The following is a 19,135-nucleotide window of genomic DNA, read 5'->3' on the forward strand; positions in this document are numbered from 1 at the left end:
CACTTTACTGTTGATAAACACCTAAGAGCAAAAGGAAACACAGGCCACAAAGTGCTCAGCGGCACTGTTCATCCAGCCAAAAAGGGAAACAACCCAAATGTCAATCAACCGAGGGACACAGCACAACTGACACAACGAATAGCAATCTGTCAGCAAAAGAAAACAAAGAGACCAAGAGATGCTCAAAGCAGTCAGTCACAAGACTACAACTGGATAATTATACAACCTGAAATTTTACAGTAGGCAAATATGGAGGGAGAGGAAATAAAAACTGGTGGTTGCCCAGGGCTGGGGCTGGGTTGTGGGAATAAAGGCCCTGATGTAAATGGACACGAGTTTTCTTCTAAGGCTGATGGAAATGTTCTAAAATTAGACTGCAGGGGCAAGCCTTTGGCCTAATGGCTAAGCCACTAGTTAAGACACCATGCCCCATATCAGAGTGCCCGGGACTGACACCTGGCCCTGCACCTGACTCCAGCTTCCTGTTAGTGCAGTCCCTGGGAGGCAGTGGTGATGGCTCAAGTAACTTGGTTCCTGACAACCACCTAGGAGACCTGCATTGAGTTTATGCCTCACAGCTGTGGCCAAGCCCAGCCCTGGTCACTGCGGATGTTTGAGAAGTGAACCAATGGATGGCAGTTTCCTCTCTCTCTCTCTTTCTCCCTTCTCTCTCAGAAACAGACTTTGGAAAAATGCATTAAGTTTAAAAATGTTATAAGTATAATTAGATGGTAGTGATGATTATTTCTATAAATCTAAAATTTGTTGAACTGTATGCTTAAAGCACGTGGGTTGTGTGGTACTTAAGTTATATCTCCATAAAGTTGTTTAACCAAAAAAGACCATGGCTGTCACCTTGCTCTCTCTCTTGGATCACTTGTCCTTGGGAAACCAACTGCCCTGAGATGAGGACATCCAGCAGCCCTGTGGAGCAGTCCCCAGGCCAAGGAATGAGTGCATCCCGCCAGAAGACACGAGTGACACCCTGGGAGGGGGACCACCAGCCCCAGACACGTCTTCAAGTGAACACAGTCCTCGCCAGCCTCCTCACCACAACCTCAGGAGGATCCCTGGGCCAGAAGCACTGAACTAAGCAACGCCCAAATTTCAGACCCACAGAAACCACACCACTTTAAGCCGCTAGGGTTTACGGTAGATAACCTTGTTCCACTCTCCTCGGTGTCAGGCTCTCTATTTTAATGACCAGCATCTGAGGAAATACCTTCCCAGCAACTCTTTCACTTCTAAGGGTTGAGACGAGCCCCAACCAAGCATTTATCAGAGCTGCTGTCGTGTTAGTAGAACATGATGCCTTCCCCTGGCCTCAGCTGAATGATCCAAAAGTAGACTCCTGTCCAAAGCCAGGCCAAAAGAGTTCTAACCCAAGATTTTTATAACTGATGCTGAGAAGAAAGAAACAACGCACTCCTTCTAGTATCTGAAGCTGTATCATGTAAAACTCGGGGTCTCTGTGCAGCATGTGGGAACACCCGGACAGCAGTGGAGAAGAAAGAACCCATCACCCAGCGACTGGACCATAGCGGAGAATCCACCACATCGAGACACGCAGGGATACAGGAGTGGGGACAGACCACCGAAGTCCCTGGTCGCAGTCGTTCCTGATGGAACCCGGCCCTTCCGGCAGAGATGTAGGCCTTGTAACTCCAGCATCTAAACCAGTACCCAGTACCAAAGAGTTAACAAACACTTATTGAATAGAGAGAGTCAAATGACCTACCATCCTTCCCATAATATTTCCCTTTTTTCACTGCGGTATAACAGAGTCAGATTCGATTATCTGAAAGCTGAAAGGCCCAACCCCTTCTCTGCTACCTTTATACTTTGTGTTCTATTAGACCTATGGCCATCAATCCCAACTACTGCCTCACACAGCTCTTCCCCTACTGCCACAGGGCATGGCACTTTCTTAGTTATTTTTGGTATTATCGGGTCCCACAGAAGCTAGAAAACAAAGTGCTCAAGAAATGTATGTGACATTGATCTGCATTTTTTTTCTAAATATTTTATTTATCTATTTGAGACGTAGAGTTAGAGAGGCAGAGACGGAGAGAAAGGTCTTCCATCTGCTGGTTCAATCCCCAAATGGCTGTAAAAGTTGGAGCCAGGCTGATCCGAAGCCAGGAGCCAGAAGCTTCTTCCAGGTCTCCCATGTTGGTGCAGGGGCCCAAGCACCTGGGCCATCTTTCGCTGCTTCCGCAGGCCATAGCAGAGAGCTGGATTAGAAGAGGAGCAGCTGGGACGTGAACTGGTGCCCATATGGGGTGCAGGCACCATGGGCAGAGGCTTAGCCTACTATGTCCCAGTGCCAATCCTCCATTCTTCAGTTTTTGTAGCAACTGTCATCAGTCCATCAACAACTTAACATTCTCACTAGACTTGCTCCTGTATTCTCACCCACTTGATGAATTCATTCAACAAATACTCGAGCCCTGACCAAACTCCATGGCTGCAGGAGAGGAAGGACATGGCGTCTGCCCCCGGGACCTTACGGTCCAGCGCAGACAAGTGAGTTACTACAGTGCCGAGTGTCGGAGGTCACCGAGGACACGTGCACAGGCTGAGAGGCAGCACCAAGGACAACAAGGAGTCTACACTGCACTTGAGAGTCTACACTGCACTTGAGAGAGAGTCTACACTGCACTTGAGAGGCAGGACAGGCACAAACAGGGTGACAGCCAGGCGATGTGTCACACGTTAGGCACCAGGTGACTGACCTGCTTTCCAATTACGCTGGATTAATTTACACAATTTAAAGACACTGCTGTGGCCTGATTTTTTTTTTAAACATTTTATTTATTTATTTGAAAGTCAGAGTTACACAGAGAGAGGGAAGGAGAGAGAGAGAGGTCTTCCATCCGCTGGCTCACTCCCAATTGGCCACTACAGCTGGAGCTGCGTGGATCCGAAGCCAGGAGCCAGGAGCTTCTTCTGGGTCTCCCATGAGGGTACAGGGGCCAAAGGACTTGGGCCATCTTCTGCTTCTTTCCCCAGCCACAGCAGAGAGCTGGATTGGAAGTGGAGTGGCTGGGACTAGAACCGGCACCCATATAGGATACTGGCACTGCAGGTGGCCGCTATGCCACAGCCCCAGCCCCCGTGGCCCGATTTTTAGATGTACGTTCAATCAACACGTGATGGATGCCTTCAACGTGTCAAGCACCCTTCTCCGCAAGGCTCCAAGTGTCTCCTTCCACTCTCCCATTCTGTAGATGAACGTGGGTCTTGCTTGAATCCACGTATCTAGTAAGTGTCAGGGCTGGGACTTAGAACTACGTCTTCCAGCTCCATGCCCAGGCAGGCCATGCTGCTGGGTTTACCCAACTGGAGCTACTTCCATGTCCTTGCACGTGGCTCTCACTGCTTCTTGCCTTCATCCTACGGAACACAATACAGGGTTCTGCACAAACGGGCAGTTACCCACTGCCTAGATGCCCGTCCCCATTCTGAGAAGGGACTGTATCAGATCAAATTACTCTGGTGCCTATTATAGCATCCTGGGCTGACAGGAGTGCAGTTGGCTGAAGATGGGTGATTCTTGCAAGTTATACTTTCACAATGTTTTTCACCACTGTATCCGGTCAGTCACTCCAGTGTTCAACAGTTATAAATCAAGATGACTATTCACTTCCCTTCACCGTTAGTTCACAGTGCTAATGAATTCAGTATAATCTCATCTTCTATCAGAAAAATTTCCAAAATGCAAACTTGAAGCTGATGATTCACTCTGTGAGTAGAGGAGGGGAATACAGCAGTACTCATTGTTTTCTCTAAAGCCAGCATTGTTTGCAAAATTCAGAAACTGTACAGTTGGTTGACTCCCAGTAACAAGTAGTTTGCTCCTTGGTCATTTAGCAAAACGCGGTTCACTGCGCCACGGTCAGTGACTAAGGAGCATTTGACTTGAAGGGCTGCCGCTGAACAGTGCAACCCTACATACATAAATCAGTGAATCATTATGTAAGACACGAAAAAAACCCAAAATCTTCAAACCAGAAAGCACCTGACACCGGGCCTGGCACAGATCAGACATCAACACCCGGTAAATGCAGACTGGTAAAAGATTTACGGTCCCTCTGAAAACATCCCTTGGCTTTTGAGAGCGAAACACGGAACATACACAGGGCATGTTAGGAACTAAAAAATACGGAGTGAGCGACTCAAGACGTCTAACAGAGGCACAGATGACCACACGGACACGGTGTAAAAATGCCAGCAGGACTCTGACATCTCTTCCATCAGGGGACCACGAGGGCACGGGCGAAACGCTCGCTACCTGGCGATCTCAGCAGATGTAACAAAAACTGAAAGAGCCGGCCCCGGACTAACTTCACACTCTGTTCAAAACAGAAACAAGGTGTGCGAGGCGCCCACCTGAACCCGGGGAAGTCGACCCCAAAACGCCAGTGGGGCCGTGGCCAGTATTTGAAACAATAATGCCGACCGAGTGGTTGGCAGGCACGGTCTGCTCCGACATGCTCAAGTGTCCCTACATCTGAGACCGGGCTCCACAAAGACGAAACCCGAACCGGATGGATGGAGGGGGCCACATTGGCCATTTTCCGCAAGGAACAACCCGCACGGCCAGCATTTACCAGGTGTGCCGCTCGGGCGAGTCTGGGGTCTCGGACGGCAGAATGCAAGCGCTTCGAACGTGCGTCTCAAGAGACCTCTGACGGAAATGCAAGGCCAAGTGCAGTATCTCGCGCCGTTCGCACATCAGAGCAAGCCCTCCCCATCACTCGCGGACAGGCTCCCCCAGCGCCCGTCCCGGGGGTCGCGCCCACCCCCACCGGGATCCACCTGCAGGCCGGCGGGCGCGGTGCAGAAGCCGGGTCCCTCCGACCCCGGACGGCGCACCTCTCGCCCCCGACAGGATGCGGCGACAGATGTGTCACCTGCGCGGCCAGGGCGGCCACGCCATCCCCGGAGACGGGCGCTCGTCGCGGGGTCGGGAAAACTTTCGGCGGCCGCCGCCCGAGACCCCCGGGGCTCCCGCCGCGCGCGCCAGGCCCAGGCGCTCCGCGCCCCCTCCCCCGGCCCCGGCCGGCAGAGGGCGGGGTCGCTCACCCGTCCGCAGCTCGTGCTTGACCGTGAGGAGCTGCTCCCCCGTGTCGCCGCCGTCCCCGCTGGTCCCCGCGGCGCCGTCGCCGCTGCCGCCCTTCTCCTCCATCTTCTCCCTTTCTCCGAGCCCACGGGGCGCTCCGAGGGGGAGCGCGGGAGACAGCGGCCACCCGTCCCCTCACCACCCCTGCGGCAGCCCCGGCAGCCGGGGCGCGGCGGCTTCAGAACTCGGACGCCGAGACCAGTCTGTTTCCCGCTCTGGCCGCACGGCTCGCTCCTCCGCCTCCTCCCCCTTCGGCGGGCACCGCTAGTACCGCGCAACCAAGCGGCCCCCGGCTCCACCGCCTCCTCCGCCGGGCCGCTCCGCCCACAGCCAGCACGGTAGAGGAGCCACTCGGCCCGCCACCGCCTATTGGGCGCCGGGCGCGCGCGTCTGCCAACGCCGGCTCCCATTGGGCAACCCGCTCTGACGTTTCACGAGCAGCCCCGCCCCGCTCCTCGAATTGTTGTTGCCTGGCGGGGAGGCAGGAGAGGGAGGAGCGTGGCCGCTCCGATTGGTGAGAACCGAGGTTCTGCCCCGCCCACCTCCCTGGGTGCGCACGCGCAGCCGAGACACTCTCTTCCCTGACCTCCCCAGAACGGTCACACCCCTTATTCCCCAGCTTCTATCTGTTAGTAAACAGTGTCTAGTAGTCAGGAGGCGCTCGAGGCCTGTGATTGGCTACTGCTGAAAGAGGCGGGGAGGGCTGATTGGAACGATTGGTCCGCCAATCACGGTGGACAGAGGCGGGGCCCGGAGGAAAGCGCTTGTCACCCACGTGTTTGCGGATAAACCTCTGGTACTCAGACAGCGATCCGCAGGTGCGTGACCCCCTGGAAGACGTCATTGGCACTAGGGAGCCTTAAACGAGTTCAGTGACTTAAAATACAGGTGATTCTTGGGCATTAGAAGAATTCACAGTCCTAGCCTCCCATTAGGAATTTTGCAAAAATTTTACAAAATTTCATTTTGTGCAGGACTCCTCCTGGGAGCCGAAAGGATGGAGAGTCTAATAACATACAGCACAGCTGCTGCGCCTGATCACTTCTCAGAGGAACGCGGAACCCGACGGTGTGTGTGTGCACGCCGATACTGTAAGAGTGTGAGATAAAAAGCCAAGCTACACAGGTGGTGGAATCCCGCAGAGGGAACAGGCCATCCCCGGGGAAGAGCTGCGACAGGCTTTTAGAGCAAGGAGGCCTTGGAGGTAACCAGCTCCAGAGATGGGCAAGACGCAAGTCCCAGAGGCGGAAACAGTAACTGAGCCTAGGCCCGCAGCAGAGAGCGAGCGTGGGTGAAGTGCTGGACCCGGCCGCCCGGCAGGACAGGGCAGCTGTGGTGCGGTCACCGGGGACCTCCAGTGCCAGGCTGGACACCGCAGGCTGTATCTGGTCCGCGGTGGGAAGCTTCACACAGTAGGTGCAGTCTCCAAGCTGTTCTCGGCAGTTAGCTTTGCTTATAAGAAGGGCGGACTACGGTGAAAACAGGGCGGGAGCCCAGTTACAAGACCAGAACTCTGAGGCAGATACGAGAATGGGAAAAGGAGAGACTTCCAAGTGTATGTACTTGGGCATAATTCCTGTAGGCATCATCTTTTTTTTTTTTAATTTTTTTGATAGAGTTATAGACAGACAGAGAGAGAGAAAGAGAGAAAGGTCTTCCTTCCGTTGGTTCACTCCCCAAATGGCAGCCACAGCACCGATCTGAAGCCAGGAGCCAGGTGCTTCCTCCTGGTCTCCCATGCAGGTGCAGGGCCCAAGCACTTGGGCCATCCTCCACTGCACTCCCCGGGGCCACAGCAGAGAGCTGGACTGGAAGAGGAGCAACCAGGACTAGAACCCAGCGCCCATATAGGATGGTGGTGCTGCAGGCAGAGGATTAACCAAGTGAGCCATGGCACCAGCCCCAGCATCAGCTTTTAAGCTAAGCATGGTCAGCAAACTGCTCTGTTAAGGCCCAGAGAGTAAGTACTTTAGGCTTTGTGGGCCATGTGATCTCCTTCACAACTACTCAACTCTGCCATTGTAGCTCAAACAGCAGTCACAGACAGTAAGCATATGGCTGTGTTCCAATGAAACATTTTTATGGACATCCAAGTTTGAATCCCACATCATATTCACATGTCACAATATATGACTATTCATGGTTTTTCAACCATTTAAAAATATAACCACCCAGGGCAAGCATTTGACACCAGCGGGACACCAGCATCGCACGTCGGAGTGACTGGGTTCCTGATCAGGCTCCCCCACCTTCAATCCAGCTTCTTGCTAATGCACTCCCGGAGAGGGGCGTGAAAATGCCTCTCCCTGCCACCCACGTGGGAGATCTGCATGGAATTCCTGGCTCCTCACTGTGGCCTGGCTCTCAGCTATTGCATGCACTTGGAAAGTGAACTCTATCTCCCTTCCTCCCATCCCATCCCCCTGCCTTGTAAATAAAATTAAATTGATTAAAAAAAAACATTCTTAGCTCATGGGCCATTCGAAATTAAGCAGTGAGCCACATTTGGCCTAGGGATCATCATTTGCAGATCTCTGGGTTACATTGCTTGGGGGAAAGAGCAGAGGCTTGTGAGCCCCTTCAGGTTACTGTGACAGCTCCGTCCGGTCACTTGCCGGCAGCATGTATCCCCCTAAACTATGACCGCCCACTTGCCTGTCTTCCTCCTGCACAGGTGGTGCACTGTCTGGGGCCAGGCAACTACTGTGTGCAATTGTTCAGTTGTTCACTCGACAACTTTTTCATCAGTTGTACACCCAGTACAGTGATGGGTGTAGGGACACAATGGGAGCAAAGCAGATGCAATCCTTGCTTTTAGAGTGCCTACAGTCTAGGAAGAGACACAAATACTAAAGAATCACATGGAGAAATGTGATTATTATTATTGTGAACATGCCAGAAAGGAAAATGACAGGGTGCTACAACAGAGCACTTCAGGGATGCCTCCTTTAGGCTGAAGGAGCAGAGAGGCCTTTGTACGGAGGTATTGGTAAGACAAGTCTTTAAAGATGAATATTTTTAACCAGGATGTGGCGAAAACTAACCTGATACTCACCAATCTCATTTCCTCTTCCTGGACACACAGGAAGACCTCTTCTTTTTTGCCTCCTTTGCAGTTAGGTTAGAATCACGTGACTGGGATCCGGCCAGTGGGGTGTGGACAGACATGGTGTGTGCCATCGTGAAGCCTGACCAGAATCTCACACCGCCTTCTCTTTCCACAGCGACCACAAAGGCTTCGTTCACGTGAAGGCCACCTGACCAACACTGAGCCGTCATGTGCCCAAGAAATCAGTTCTTGTAGGTGTGAGAGATACTGAGGTGCAGGGATGGCTGGCCACTAGAGCCTAATCTAGGCTACCTTATTTTACAGGTGAGTTGTGGGTGGTTTGGGAGGTGGACTGGAGATATCCTGAGGCAGGCAGAGAGCCTGAGAGACCCTTAATCCATCAAGCAAGGGATGAGGGGAGGGGAGAAGGCGGGGAGACCCAGTCATGAAGTGTGGGGTCGGTCTTATTTTTGGAGTTTATCCCATGTGAAGTGGGAAGTGATGGGAAGAACTTAAACAGGAGGATGACATAATTGGGGAAATAATTTCAAAAGGTCACTGTGGTTGATGTTTGAAGACTGTGAGGTGGGATTCAAGGAGACCGGTTAGGAAACTGTTGCTGTGGTCAGGGCAGAAGATGAGAGTGGGTACAGCAGAGGTGGAGAGAGGTGGAGTATTTCCAGGTGTATAATTTGGACCCTGTGAGGGATTGGACTTGGTGGGCAAGGTTGAAGGAGGTGTCTGAAAAGACACACAAGTTTCCAGCGTGAGCACCTGGTGGGCGGGAGAAGACAGTGTCACCATTTAACGAGAAATGCAGGTTAAAGGACGAACATGTATCAGAGAAAATATCAAGAGTTCGGGTTTGAGACACTGAATGCCACTATTAAGTTGCTATGTAGAGATGTATGCGCGCGGAGCTCTGAAGAGACATCCAGGGTAGAAATAGCGATTTAGGAATCGCTGGTGTGCTTGATCATGAATAGGATTACCAGGGCGGGGATGTGGAAAAAGGAGCCAGGGACCCAAGTCTCAGGAGTCTCGACCCTGGGGAGGGGGCATGAGCAGATGCAGTTCTCTCTCCAGAAGGAAGGGGTGGACAGATGTGTCCCCTCCTAGAGGGCCTAGAAGGTGAGGTCTGGAAAGATCCAGCAAATTTGCTGACTTGAACACCACTGATGACAATCTCCAAAGTGCCTTTGGTAAGCAAATGGGAGGTGAAGAAGAAGCAGCAATGTGGGACTGTAGAGAAAGACGATCCCAGCTGGAAGGATATGGGGAGTACTTGGGGCTTGGGTGTGTTTGCTGCCGTTACTTTTTCTTTTCAAATAACTGTAAAATTGCAGAATTGAAACATTTAGAAAGCAGCAGTGAGCCCTATGCCCCTCAAATGTGCGCACAGAGAAGAAGAATTTCTCCGGAGAGACAAGCACAGTGACAGAGAGGTGGGAAGGGCTGAGTTAAGATTTGAGGAAAGTGCAAACAGTTGGGAACAGCCACTGTGGCAAATCGGGGGACCTTCAGAATATTCGGGGGAAATGGAATTAAGATATTTATTTTGGTGCAAGAAAACCAGAATCCACACACAGTACACATTGTCATGAACCTTCTGAGGGCCCCTCGTAGGCAGAGGTTTCAAATTTCTTGGCATAAAAACAAGCTTAGAGGCAAACATCGTGGCACAGTGGATAAGCCACCATGTGGGACACCCACATCCCATATCGGAGTGCAGGTCAAAGTCCTGGCTCCTTGGCTTTCAATCCATCTTCCCCCTGATGCATCCTGGTAAACAGCAGGTGGTAGCCCAAGAGTTTGGGCACTGGTTGCTCACATTTGGCCAGGTTGTTGCGGCTGTGTGGAGTGCAAACCTGCAGACTGAAGATCCATCTCTCTCTCTCTCTCTCTCTCTCTCTCTCTCTCTCTTCTCTGTCTCTCTGCCTTTTGAGTAGCTGAAAATAAATAAACATTGTAAAACCAGCTTCTCTTTCAATTCTATTTCCCACAAAGTTTTTGTCATAGTGAATACAGCACGTCGGGTTGGACAGCTGCTGCCCGGCATCAGGGGCTGCACTGGAGGCAGAAAGCCTGTGTCCTGGTGGTGACATGTCTCTTAGCAACTGACGTTTCCCCCAAGGGTTTGAGATGAGCAGTTGGGAAACAACCTGGTTGAGATGAGTGACCCCGGGGGCCCAAACTGTGCAGACGCAGTGAAGCCAGGAGGCAGCTGCTAACCTGGGAGGCTAGGATGATGGCATCTAAACTAGGAGCTAGCAGGGGTGAGTCTTCCACCTGGCTGCACACTGGAGCCACCTGGACAGTAGAGAGAAGCAGTGGAAGAGGAAGCCTCCCATGCCCAGGGAGCATGATTTCATTCATCTGGGAGGGGGCCTGGACTTCGGGATTTTTTAAAAGCTCTCAGATGACTAAAATGTACAACTGAGTCTTCAGGCATAACTCAATAGTATAGCCACTCAGTAGTATAGCCATTAGAGCGGGGTCGATTACAGCAACTGAAATTTTAAGAAAACACCGGGAGCAGGCGCCGGTGATACAGTGGTTAAGACACCCGCATCCCTTATCTGAAGCCTGGGTTGAATCCCAGCTCCTCTGCTTCTGCCCCAGCCTCCTGCAGATGTGCACCCTGGGAGACAGCTCAAGTGCTTAGATCGCTGCCGCCCGTGTGGGAGTCTCAGATGGTGTTCTGGGCTTCCGGCTTTGGCCGGGCCCAACCATGCCTGACTGCTGAGGGCACGTGGGGAGCGAACCAGCAGATGAAGGCTCTCTGTGTCCATCTGTCTCCTTCTCTCAAATAAAATGAAAGTAAATAAATAAAAATTGAAAGAAAAACAGCAACTTTTCAGAGGTAGTGATGATGCTAGGGATATGGATAGGAAAATTTATATATACTCAGTGGCTGTAAGAACCAAATAATTGGGTAGGGGTGAACTGATGGGATAAGCTGATTAGTGGGTATGAGCAGATGGCATGGAGTCAGGGAGGAAGCGTCATGGAAGGGGGACAGACAGTGGCCTGTGGTCCATGTGGCGGCTGGAAGTGAGGGACACATCACCGTCCCCAGAGGTAGAGGAGAGAGGACAGGGTCTGTCCATGAATGGGCCGGGGAAGGGAAGTGTCCAGCACAAAGCTAGGCTTCTGCTCAGGCTGGGGAGCTGGGACATCAGTTTGTTTGCCTTGGGAATGGACTTCCTCCCGGGCTGCTGGTAGCTGGAGGGGTCCCCACTCAGCCTCGTAGGCCTGTGCTGGGGTGCGGTTCTGTGTGGCCTCACCAGCCCTCAGCTATGGCCCCTTCCCTGGGGTGGGGGAAGGGGAAGAAGGGGGAGGAGGCCTCACTTAGTGTGAGCTGCTAGAGCCTGAATAATCTCCCTGTACAGGCAATCTGACCGGGGCCCTCGTCTCCACATGCAGCAACGCCAGAAAGCCCACGACACACCACCTTGGACTGAAGAACTCCGATGCATACTCAGATAAGAGAGCTGCTTTCAGGAAGTCGAGAACAGCACCGTCGACATCGTGATGTTGGCTTTGGCCCTGTCCGCGCCTGCACTGTGTGGTTTCAATCAGGAAGCTTCAGGCACCAGAGGCAGGATACAGACACCAACACGGTGAGGGGTGGGGGTGACGTTCACGCTGACGGCCATCAGCCACTGCTGAGCGTCAGATCGCAATGCCGGCAATGCTACGGAGCACGTGGCTGAGCCGGAACAGTCCGGTTTGAGATCTGGCCACACCTCGGTGTGAACCCGTGCCCACCAGCACTCAGCTGCCAGTGCCCTTAGAGGATGCACGTCACCTAAACGACACGTCCACCTGTGGGTCACCACAGCAATCTTACTCCCTGCCTTTCTCCTCCCTTGAAATCTTTCAGAAGCAATGCAAAAACACAGCAAAAGCCCCTTTTTTTTAATGAAACAGGGAAACTCTCAGAGCCTCAAACCACAAACCATAAAGTATGCCCTGCGAATGCTGCAAAATCTGTCCTAAAATTGGTGAAATGCTGCGAGCCGGCTTCCACTGCCCCCAGCTGCAAGCAGGAAATGAATTCCTTAGACATCAGTGCCGCAGTCCTAAGGGACAAAGCCCTGATTCTTGGATTGGCGTGGTGTTTCTCAGAGGGAAAGGGGACTTGTATTACCAGAGAGAGAGACGTTCAGGTGATACATGGACAGTCATTAAGTTATACTAAATAACATAATGAAAAATGATTCTTTTTTAAGTTCTCTTCCCTTTGTGATTCAGTCAAGGAGAAAGTCTTGGTTTGGTTCCAATAGTCTTAGCTTTTCTATAATTGGTACTAATCTCTCTTTCTAACAAGGCAAGTATAAACTTCAGAGTCAGCTTCCCGCAGATGACTGTATCTGGCTAGACCATGCTATCGATTTTTATGAATTTAATAGTTATTTCTTCTTTGTGGCAAGGGATGGTATTTTTCATTTATGATTTTGATACACCTCCTTTTCCAAATAAGTACAAATCAGAAATTGAGTTTAATATGAGTGATAGGCAGATAAGGTAAACATTGTGCAAATTTAGATGTGAGCAATAAGACCCCAGAGCTCACAGGACGAAAGGCTATGTTCCTGTGAAGTACCAGGGGAGGCCAGAGCAAAGAGAGGAGCCAGCATCCGGCCTAGCTGGGATGCCCACACGCCCTGCCTCAGTGCCTGGGGTCAAGCTCCGCCCAGCTCCTGATTCTGGCTTCCTCCTGTTGCAGCCCTGGAGGCAACCCTGGGTCCCTGTCACTCCTGTGGGAGACCCACGTGGAGGTCCTGGCCCAGCCCAGGCTGTTGGGGAATAAACCAGTTCTCTGTCTCTCCCTCTGTCTTTCAAATAAGTCCATGGATAATTATAAAAATCAAAGAGAAGCCAGCCTGAGTTATTTATTGCCTCTCAAGCAATGGGCAAGTGCCCTGGCAAGGAGGGAGTGAAGTGGTGGAGGGGCCATTGCTAGATTTTAATCCAAAGAGAGGGAGGCCAGTGCTGGGGACCTCACTTACTCCTGAAAGCCCAAACTGAGTGTCTCAGACACTCTTTCATGGAAAGGAAGTGAGCAGACCTGGAGACACAGCCAGGGGAAGCTGCCAGCCGCCTCAAGGTTCTCCTTCTACCCTTCCTGTGTTATTTACCAAATAATTCTCGTTTGCACTAAAGAAGTTACCAACTGATCTCACTTTAAAACTATATTTTTAAAAAATCAGGAGCAAGCACTGTGGTGTAGCAGGTAAAGCCACTGCCTTTAGTGCCGGCATCCCATATGGGGTCTGGTTTGAGTCCCGGCTGCTCCACTCTCTGCTGTGGTCTGGGAAAGCAGTAGAAGATGGCCCAAGTCCTTGGGCCCCTGCACCCGTGTGGGAGACTGGGAAGAAGCTCCTGGCTCCTGGCTTCGGATCAGCGCAGCTCTGGCCATTGCAGCCAGTTAGGGAGTAAACCAGTGGATGGAAGTCTCTCTCTCTCTCTCTCTCTCTCTCTCTCTCTCTCTGCCTTCCCTTCTTTCTCTGTGTGACTCTTTCAAGTGAATAAATAAATCTTTTTTAAAAAAAATCAAAGAGGAAGTTCAGGGATACAAATATAGAATCATAGAACAACAAAGGAGAAACTCAAGTGACAAAACTCAAGGGAACGGAGAAAAGCATTTCTGAATCAACCAAAACCCAAATGAACCCAAGTGAAAACACTCTGTTTTCTTATGGAACAACATAGAAAAAGAACAAAGAAATTAAAATAATTATAAAAATGTGGCAGTTAAGGAAAATAAACAATGGCTGTCCAATAGACGCATAATTGGCATTCCTGAAGATGCATTCAGAACAAACAGAACAATGGAGCAACAGAAGGAATGTCTGAAATGAAGACTGGAGACAGCACACACTGTGAGAGTGAACTGAGGACAGAGCAATCGATAACAGAATACATCAAATCGAGAAGTCAAGAGCAACACTTACTGTTAAATGACAATGAAGCAAAGTCTGCACAATTTAGGGGTGGGAAAACTTGAGTCATGATTTTTAGATTCTGCCAAGCTGTTCCTTAAGTATAAAGGCGGGAATGAACTACAGGTATCCACATTCTTGGAAATTTTTCAAAGTACTTTCATGGGTAAGAGAGGGGAGAGGGCAGTGGGAAGACTTCTAAGGATGTAAATGTACTCGTCTCTCACGGCAAAGAAATAATTCACTCCCCAAAGAGAAGCACGTGAGCACAACGTTTTCACACAAGCACAATTCCAACCTCCCAGTGATTATTTTTTTACTTTGTCTTTCCTTTAAAAGGTATATTTTGAGAATTTGGGGGGCCAGTGCTGTGGAGTAGAAGGTTAAGCCTTCTGCAGGACCGAAATCCTGTATGGGCATGGGTTCAAGTCCTGGCTGCTCCTCTTTTGATCCAGTTCTCTGCTGATGGCCTGGAGAAACAGTGGAAGAAGGCCCAAGTCCTTGGACCCCTGCACCCACGTAGGAGACCTGGAAGAAGCTCCTGGCTCCTGGCTTCAGACTGGCACAGCTCCGGCCATTGCAGCCATCTGGGGAGTGAACCATCAGATGGAAGACCTCTCTCTCTCTCTCTCTCTCTCTCTGCCTCTCCTCTCTCTGTGAAACTCTGACTTTCAAATAAATAAATAAATCTTTAAAAATCAAAAATAATTAATTTAAAAAATTTTTGTAGATATAGTGGCACTTTTAGCTGAAGTTCAGAAATTCTTTCCATTGTACTTCCATTTCTTTTATTTGCCATTAAACTTAATTTGACATAGAAGAAGCCTGCAAAGCAAAATCCCACAAGACAGCCCCGTGACCCTTGTCCCCAGGTGTTACTCCTATGACTATGTCCCACGGCAAGAAAGATTTTGCAGATGTCATCAAGGTTACTAATTAGTTGGCTTTCAGATAGGGAGATTTTCTGGGTGTGCCCAGCCCAGTCACATGAGACCTATAAAAGTTGACAGTTCCCTCCAGCTAGTGGCAGGTGGAGAAATCAGAGATTCCAAGCTTGGAAAAGGTGGTAATTTGAGCGGAATCCCACCGCTGGCTTTGAAAAGGGAAGGGGCCCCAAGGGAAGGCCCTGAGAGCTGCCTCCAGGAGCTAAGAGCAAGGCTTTGCTAACAGCCAGCAAGAAAGCAAGGCCCTCAGCCTTCCACCTGCAAGAACCTCAATTCTGCTGATCACCCGATGAGCCTGCACGCGTTCCTCGCCAGTGCTTCTGGACAGGAGCTCAGCCTGCCCAACACCTCGACTTCAGCCTTGTCAGATACTAAGCAGAGAACCCATTGGCACTAGCAGAGTCCTGATCCACAGAACTGTGATGCAGTACACGGCTATTCTTCTAAGCTGCTCATTTCGTGGTCTTTAGTTTCACAGCAATGGAAAGCTAACGTGAAGGGAACACATTTTTCCTCTGCTCTAGACATCTGCAAAGAGAGTTGTCATCGTTAGCATCAGCATCACTCCCAAAGGCGTCCTCGCCCTGTGGCAGCTCTTGATTGCCTCTGGATCTGCAGAGCTCAGCAAACCAGAGCAGATCCCGAATGCTCCATAGGAAAAAGGACCGTTTTGTGCAATGGCTGAAAGACCCCAGTTTGGAATTAGATAGATGAATGTGAGTTACACCTTGTTACTGGTTGACTTTTTAAACACAGAAAACATGATTTCATTTATTTATAATGATTCATGTGTTTGTTTATTTCAAAGGCTGAGTGACAGAGAAAGAGGGACACAGACAGAGAGGTCTTCCATCTGCTGGCTCATTCCCCAAATAGCCACCATAGGCAGTGCTGGGCCAGGCTGAAACCAGGAGCCTGGGACTCCATCTGGGTCTCTCTTGTGAATGGCAGGGGCCCCCATACTTGGGTCGTCTTCTGCTGCTTTCCCAGGTGTGTTACAGGGAGCTGGGTGAGAAGCAGAGCAGCCAGGACCCGAACCAGCACTCTGGTATGGGGGCTGGCATCACATGTGGCGGCTTTACCTGCTGTGCCATGATGCAGGCTCTAGAGAACATGATTTTAAATTTAGAAAGAAATAGAAAAATTGGAACCAGAAAACTGGAGATGAAGATGAGAGGGTTGGGAAACGGGAGGGGTGTCCCTTTCAACAGCAGACTGCCACCGCTGTTTACTGACTCAGTCATAGCTCGTCTGTGCTCTTCCTTCTAGGACAAATGCAAATGGAACTCATTTTCACTGCTGCTCCCTCTTCTCTTTGTCTATTTGTAGTTTGTTTCTCTCTATATAGATCACCTTTGCGTCGTTGACATACTTAGGCCTTTCTTTTTATTTTATTTGAGGAACAGAGAGACAGAGCGCTTCCATCCACTGGTTCATTCCCCAAACGCCCTCAACAGCCAGGGCAGCATCAGGCCAAAGCCAGGAGCCAGAAACTCCATCCAGGTCTCCCACGGGGGTGGCAGAGACCCAAGTACTTAAGTGGTCACCTGCTGCCTGCTGGGTGCGCATTAGCAGGAAGCTGGATGCAGAAGCACAGCCAGACTTAAGCCCAGGCACTCTGACGCAGGTGTCCCAAGCAGAGGGTTGGCCACTGCACTAATGCACACAACTTCCATTCTTATTTAAAGTGGAGCCCAGAAGAGGCCTGTCCGGGCCCTTTTTCCCCTGGCAGGGCTTGTTAATGGCAAGGCTCCAAGCACTAAGGAGTCCTGAATGTTAAAATATGCTAATTTCTCTCTCTTAGAGATATTCAATTTTTTTTCAGCAGTGAGATCTGACAGTGTCTTTCCTAGGTGACAGATCTTACTTCAGGGCTTGGGGTGGGGTGGCAAGACCTACTTGTTCTATATGCAGACTTGCAACTAGTGCCCTGTTTTCTGCCCATGGTCTCAACCCTCTGCCGCGTTGAGTGCTGTCACATCCTGAGATTCAGCTAGAAAAATCAGCCTCCTCCCACACTGCATTCTTCTATGTGTGCTGCAGACAGCGCTCTCCAAACCTCCTGCCATCCCTTGAATTGTTGCACTGCTGAGGGGTGTGTGCACTGCTCTGGAGAAACCCCTCATCTAGAACATGGCCTTGTCTTCCCTGGTGTGGCAAAATTAATGAACGCTGGAGCCTGGTTGCAAACCCACTCCTTGATTCCCAAGTGGAGGCGCCTGCCACTGACCACAGTGCTCCCATAGCAGTGCAGTAAAGAACAGATAAGAAGGGTGAGGGGTCCAGCGCTGGGGTGCAGCGGGTTAAAGCTCGACTTGCAATGCCGGCATCCCATATGGGCACCAGTTTGAGTCCTGGCTGCTCCACTTCCACTCCAGCTCCCTGCTAATGCACCTGGGAAAGCAGCAGAAGATGGCCCAAGTGCTTGGGCCCCTGCACCCAGGGAGACCAGGAAGAAGCTCCTGGCTTGGCCCAGCTTCGGCTGTTGCAGCCATCTAGGAAGTGAACAAATGGGAGGAAGACTTCTCCCTCTCTCTACCTCTCTCTATAACCATCTTTCAATTAAATCTCTTTTTTAAATATTTTATTTATTTATTTATTTATTAGAGTTACAGACAGTGAGAGGGAGAGACAGAGAGAAAGGTCTTCCTTCCATTGGTTCATCCCCAAATGGCTGCAACGGCCGTAGCTGTGCCGAAAGCCAGGAGCTAGGAGCTTCTTCCTGGTCTTCCCATGTGGGTGCAGGGGCCCAAGCACTTGGGCCATCTTCCACTGCCCTCCCAGGCCACAGCAGAGAGTTGGACTGGAAGAGGAGCAGCCGGGACTAGAACCGGTGCCCATATGGGATGCCGGCACTGCAGGCAGAGGATTAACCTACTGCACCATGGCACCGGCCCCCAAATAAATAAATCTTAAAAAAGAGAAAAAGAAGAGGAAGAAGGATGAGAAGCCCAGGCCTACTTCTAACAGAAATTTTGGAATTGCTCACTTTTAAGTGCTCACAGCATCTGAGGATCATATTCTTTCCTTCCAAGGTTGCACACTTAAATATTTGCCGAGGCCAGAGAAAGAAGCCAGCTGCAGGGTAGTAGGGTGAGGGGGTGGTGCACCATTCAGAGTGACAGTCAATCCTCAGGTGCAGCCAATTGCTGCGACCCAGGAATACAGGCCTACCATAGCCTAATCTTCTGATTTTCCAAGAAATATTAAAATCCAGGTGAAGTAGTAATTTAAGATGTGGGCACGGGGCAGGCATGTAAGCACTGACACTGTTTGGGATTCTGCTTCCCATACTGTGGGGAGCAGCCCGGACTGGACTGAGTTACTGGAATTAAGACTTATTCTATGCATCTGCTCTCCCACAATATGGCGCTGGGAGAGAAGTAAACAGCTTCCGCACAGCTGCCTCCAGTTCAACCAATAAACTGTAGGACTTGCTCCTGATTGGAGAGCAGCGTACTCGGCGTGTGGGCAGCCGAGTTAGGATTGGCGGAGGAGGACTATAAAGGAGGAGAGAGACGGCATGCACCAGGAACATCTAAGGGGAACACCTGTGCAGCCCCCGAGAAGAGCCGGCCGGCCGGCGGTGTGCCGCTCCCCTGCGGAAGTGGGGAGTGTGGCCAGGGGGAACTGCCCTTCCACGGAGGTGGAAGGGATAGTAGCCAACCCGGGAAGAACCAGCAGCAAACCCGGGGAGGGCCGAGCAGACGAAAGAACAGCGCAGGGTCCTGTGTCGTTCCTCCATGAAGAGGGGGAGCGACATAATGGTGCCGTGACTCGGATATGAAGCTTAGGCAGGGCTTAGTGTCGTTCCCCCACGAAGACGGGGAGCGACACCATACCAGAGGGCCTGGGTTCTAGGCAGTTCCACTTCTGATTCTTCCTTCCTACCTATGCATTACCCAGTACATGACAGATCAAGTACTTGGGTTCCTATCATCCACATGGGAGACCCTGGAGTCGGTTTTGGGCTCCTGGTTTTGGTTTGGTCCAATCCCAGTGCCCTGGGCACTTAGGGAGTAAACCAATGGATAGAAAATCTGTTTCTCTCTCCCTTTCTCTTTCTCTC

At 50.9% G+C, this 19,135-nt stretch overlaps 1 protein-coding gene across 3 annotated transcripts in view; it reads right to left on the reverse strand.

Annotated features, from left to right (window-relative positions):
- RPS6KA5 (ribosomal protein S6 kinase A5) overlaps positions 1-5,473 on the reverse strand; it is a 190,056-nt gene extending 184,583 nt beyond the window's left edge. The window contains exon 1 of one of the 3 annotated variants that reach the window (XM_002719601.6): positions 5,089-5,473. In XM_002719601.6, coding sequence (XP_002719647.2) covers positions 5,089-5,191 — 103 coding nt within the window. In that variant the 5' untranslated portion in view covers positions 5,192-5,473. The remainder of the gene's footprint in view (positions 1-5,088) is intronic. The other 2 variants (XM_089322100.1, XM_051826133.3) reach the window with 2 other exon arrangements.
- Between the last annotated feature and the right edge of the window lie 13,662 nt (positions 5,474-19,135).

The sequence above is a fragment of the Oryctolagus cuniculus genome, chromosome 20, assembly GCF_051225735.1.
Source record: "Oryctolagus cuniculus isolate XC-2025 breed Fujian yellow rabbit chromosome 20, ASM5122573v1, whole genome shotgun sequence".
Lineage (NCBI taxonomy): Eukaryota > Metazoa > Chordata > Mammalia > Lagomorpha > Leporidae > Oryctolagus > Oryctolagus cuniculus.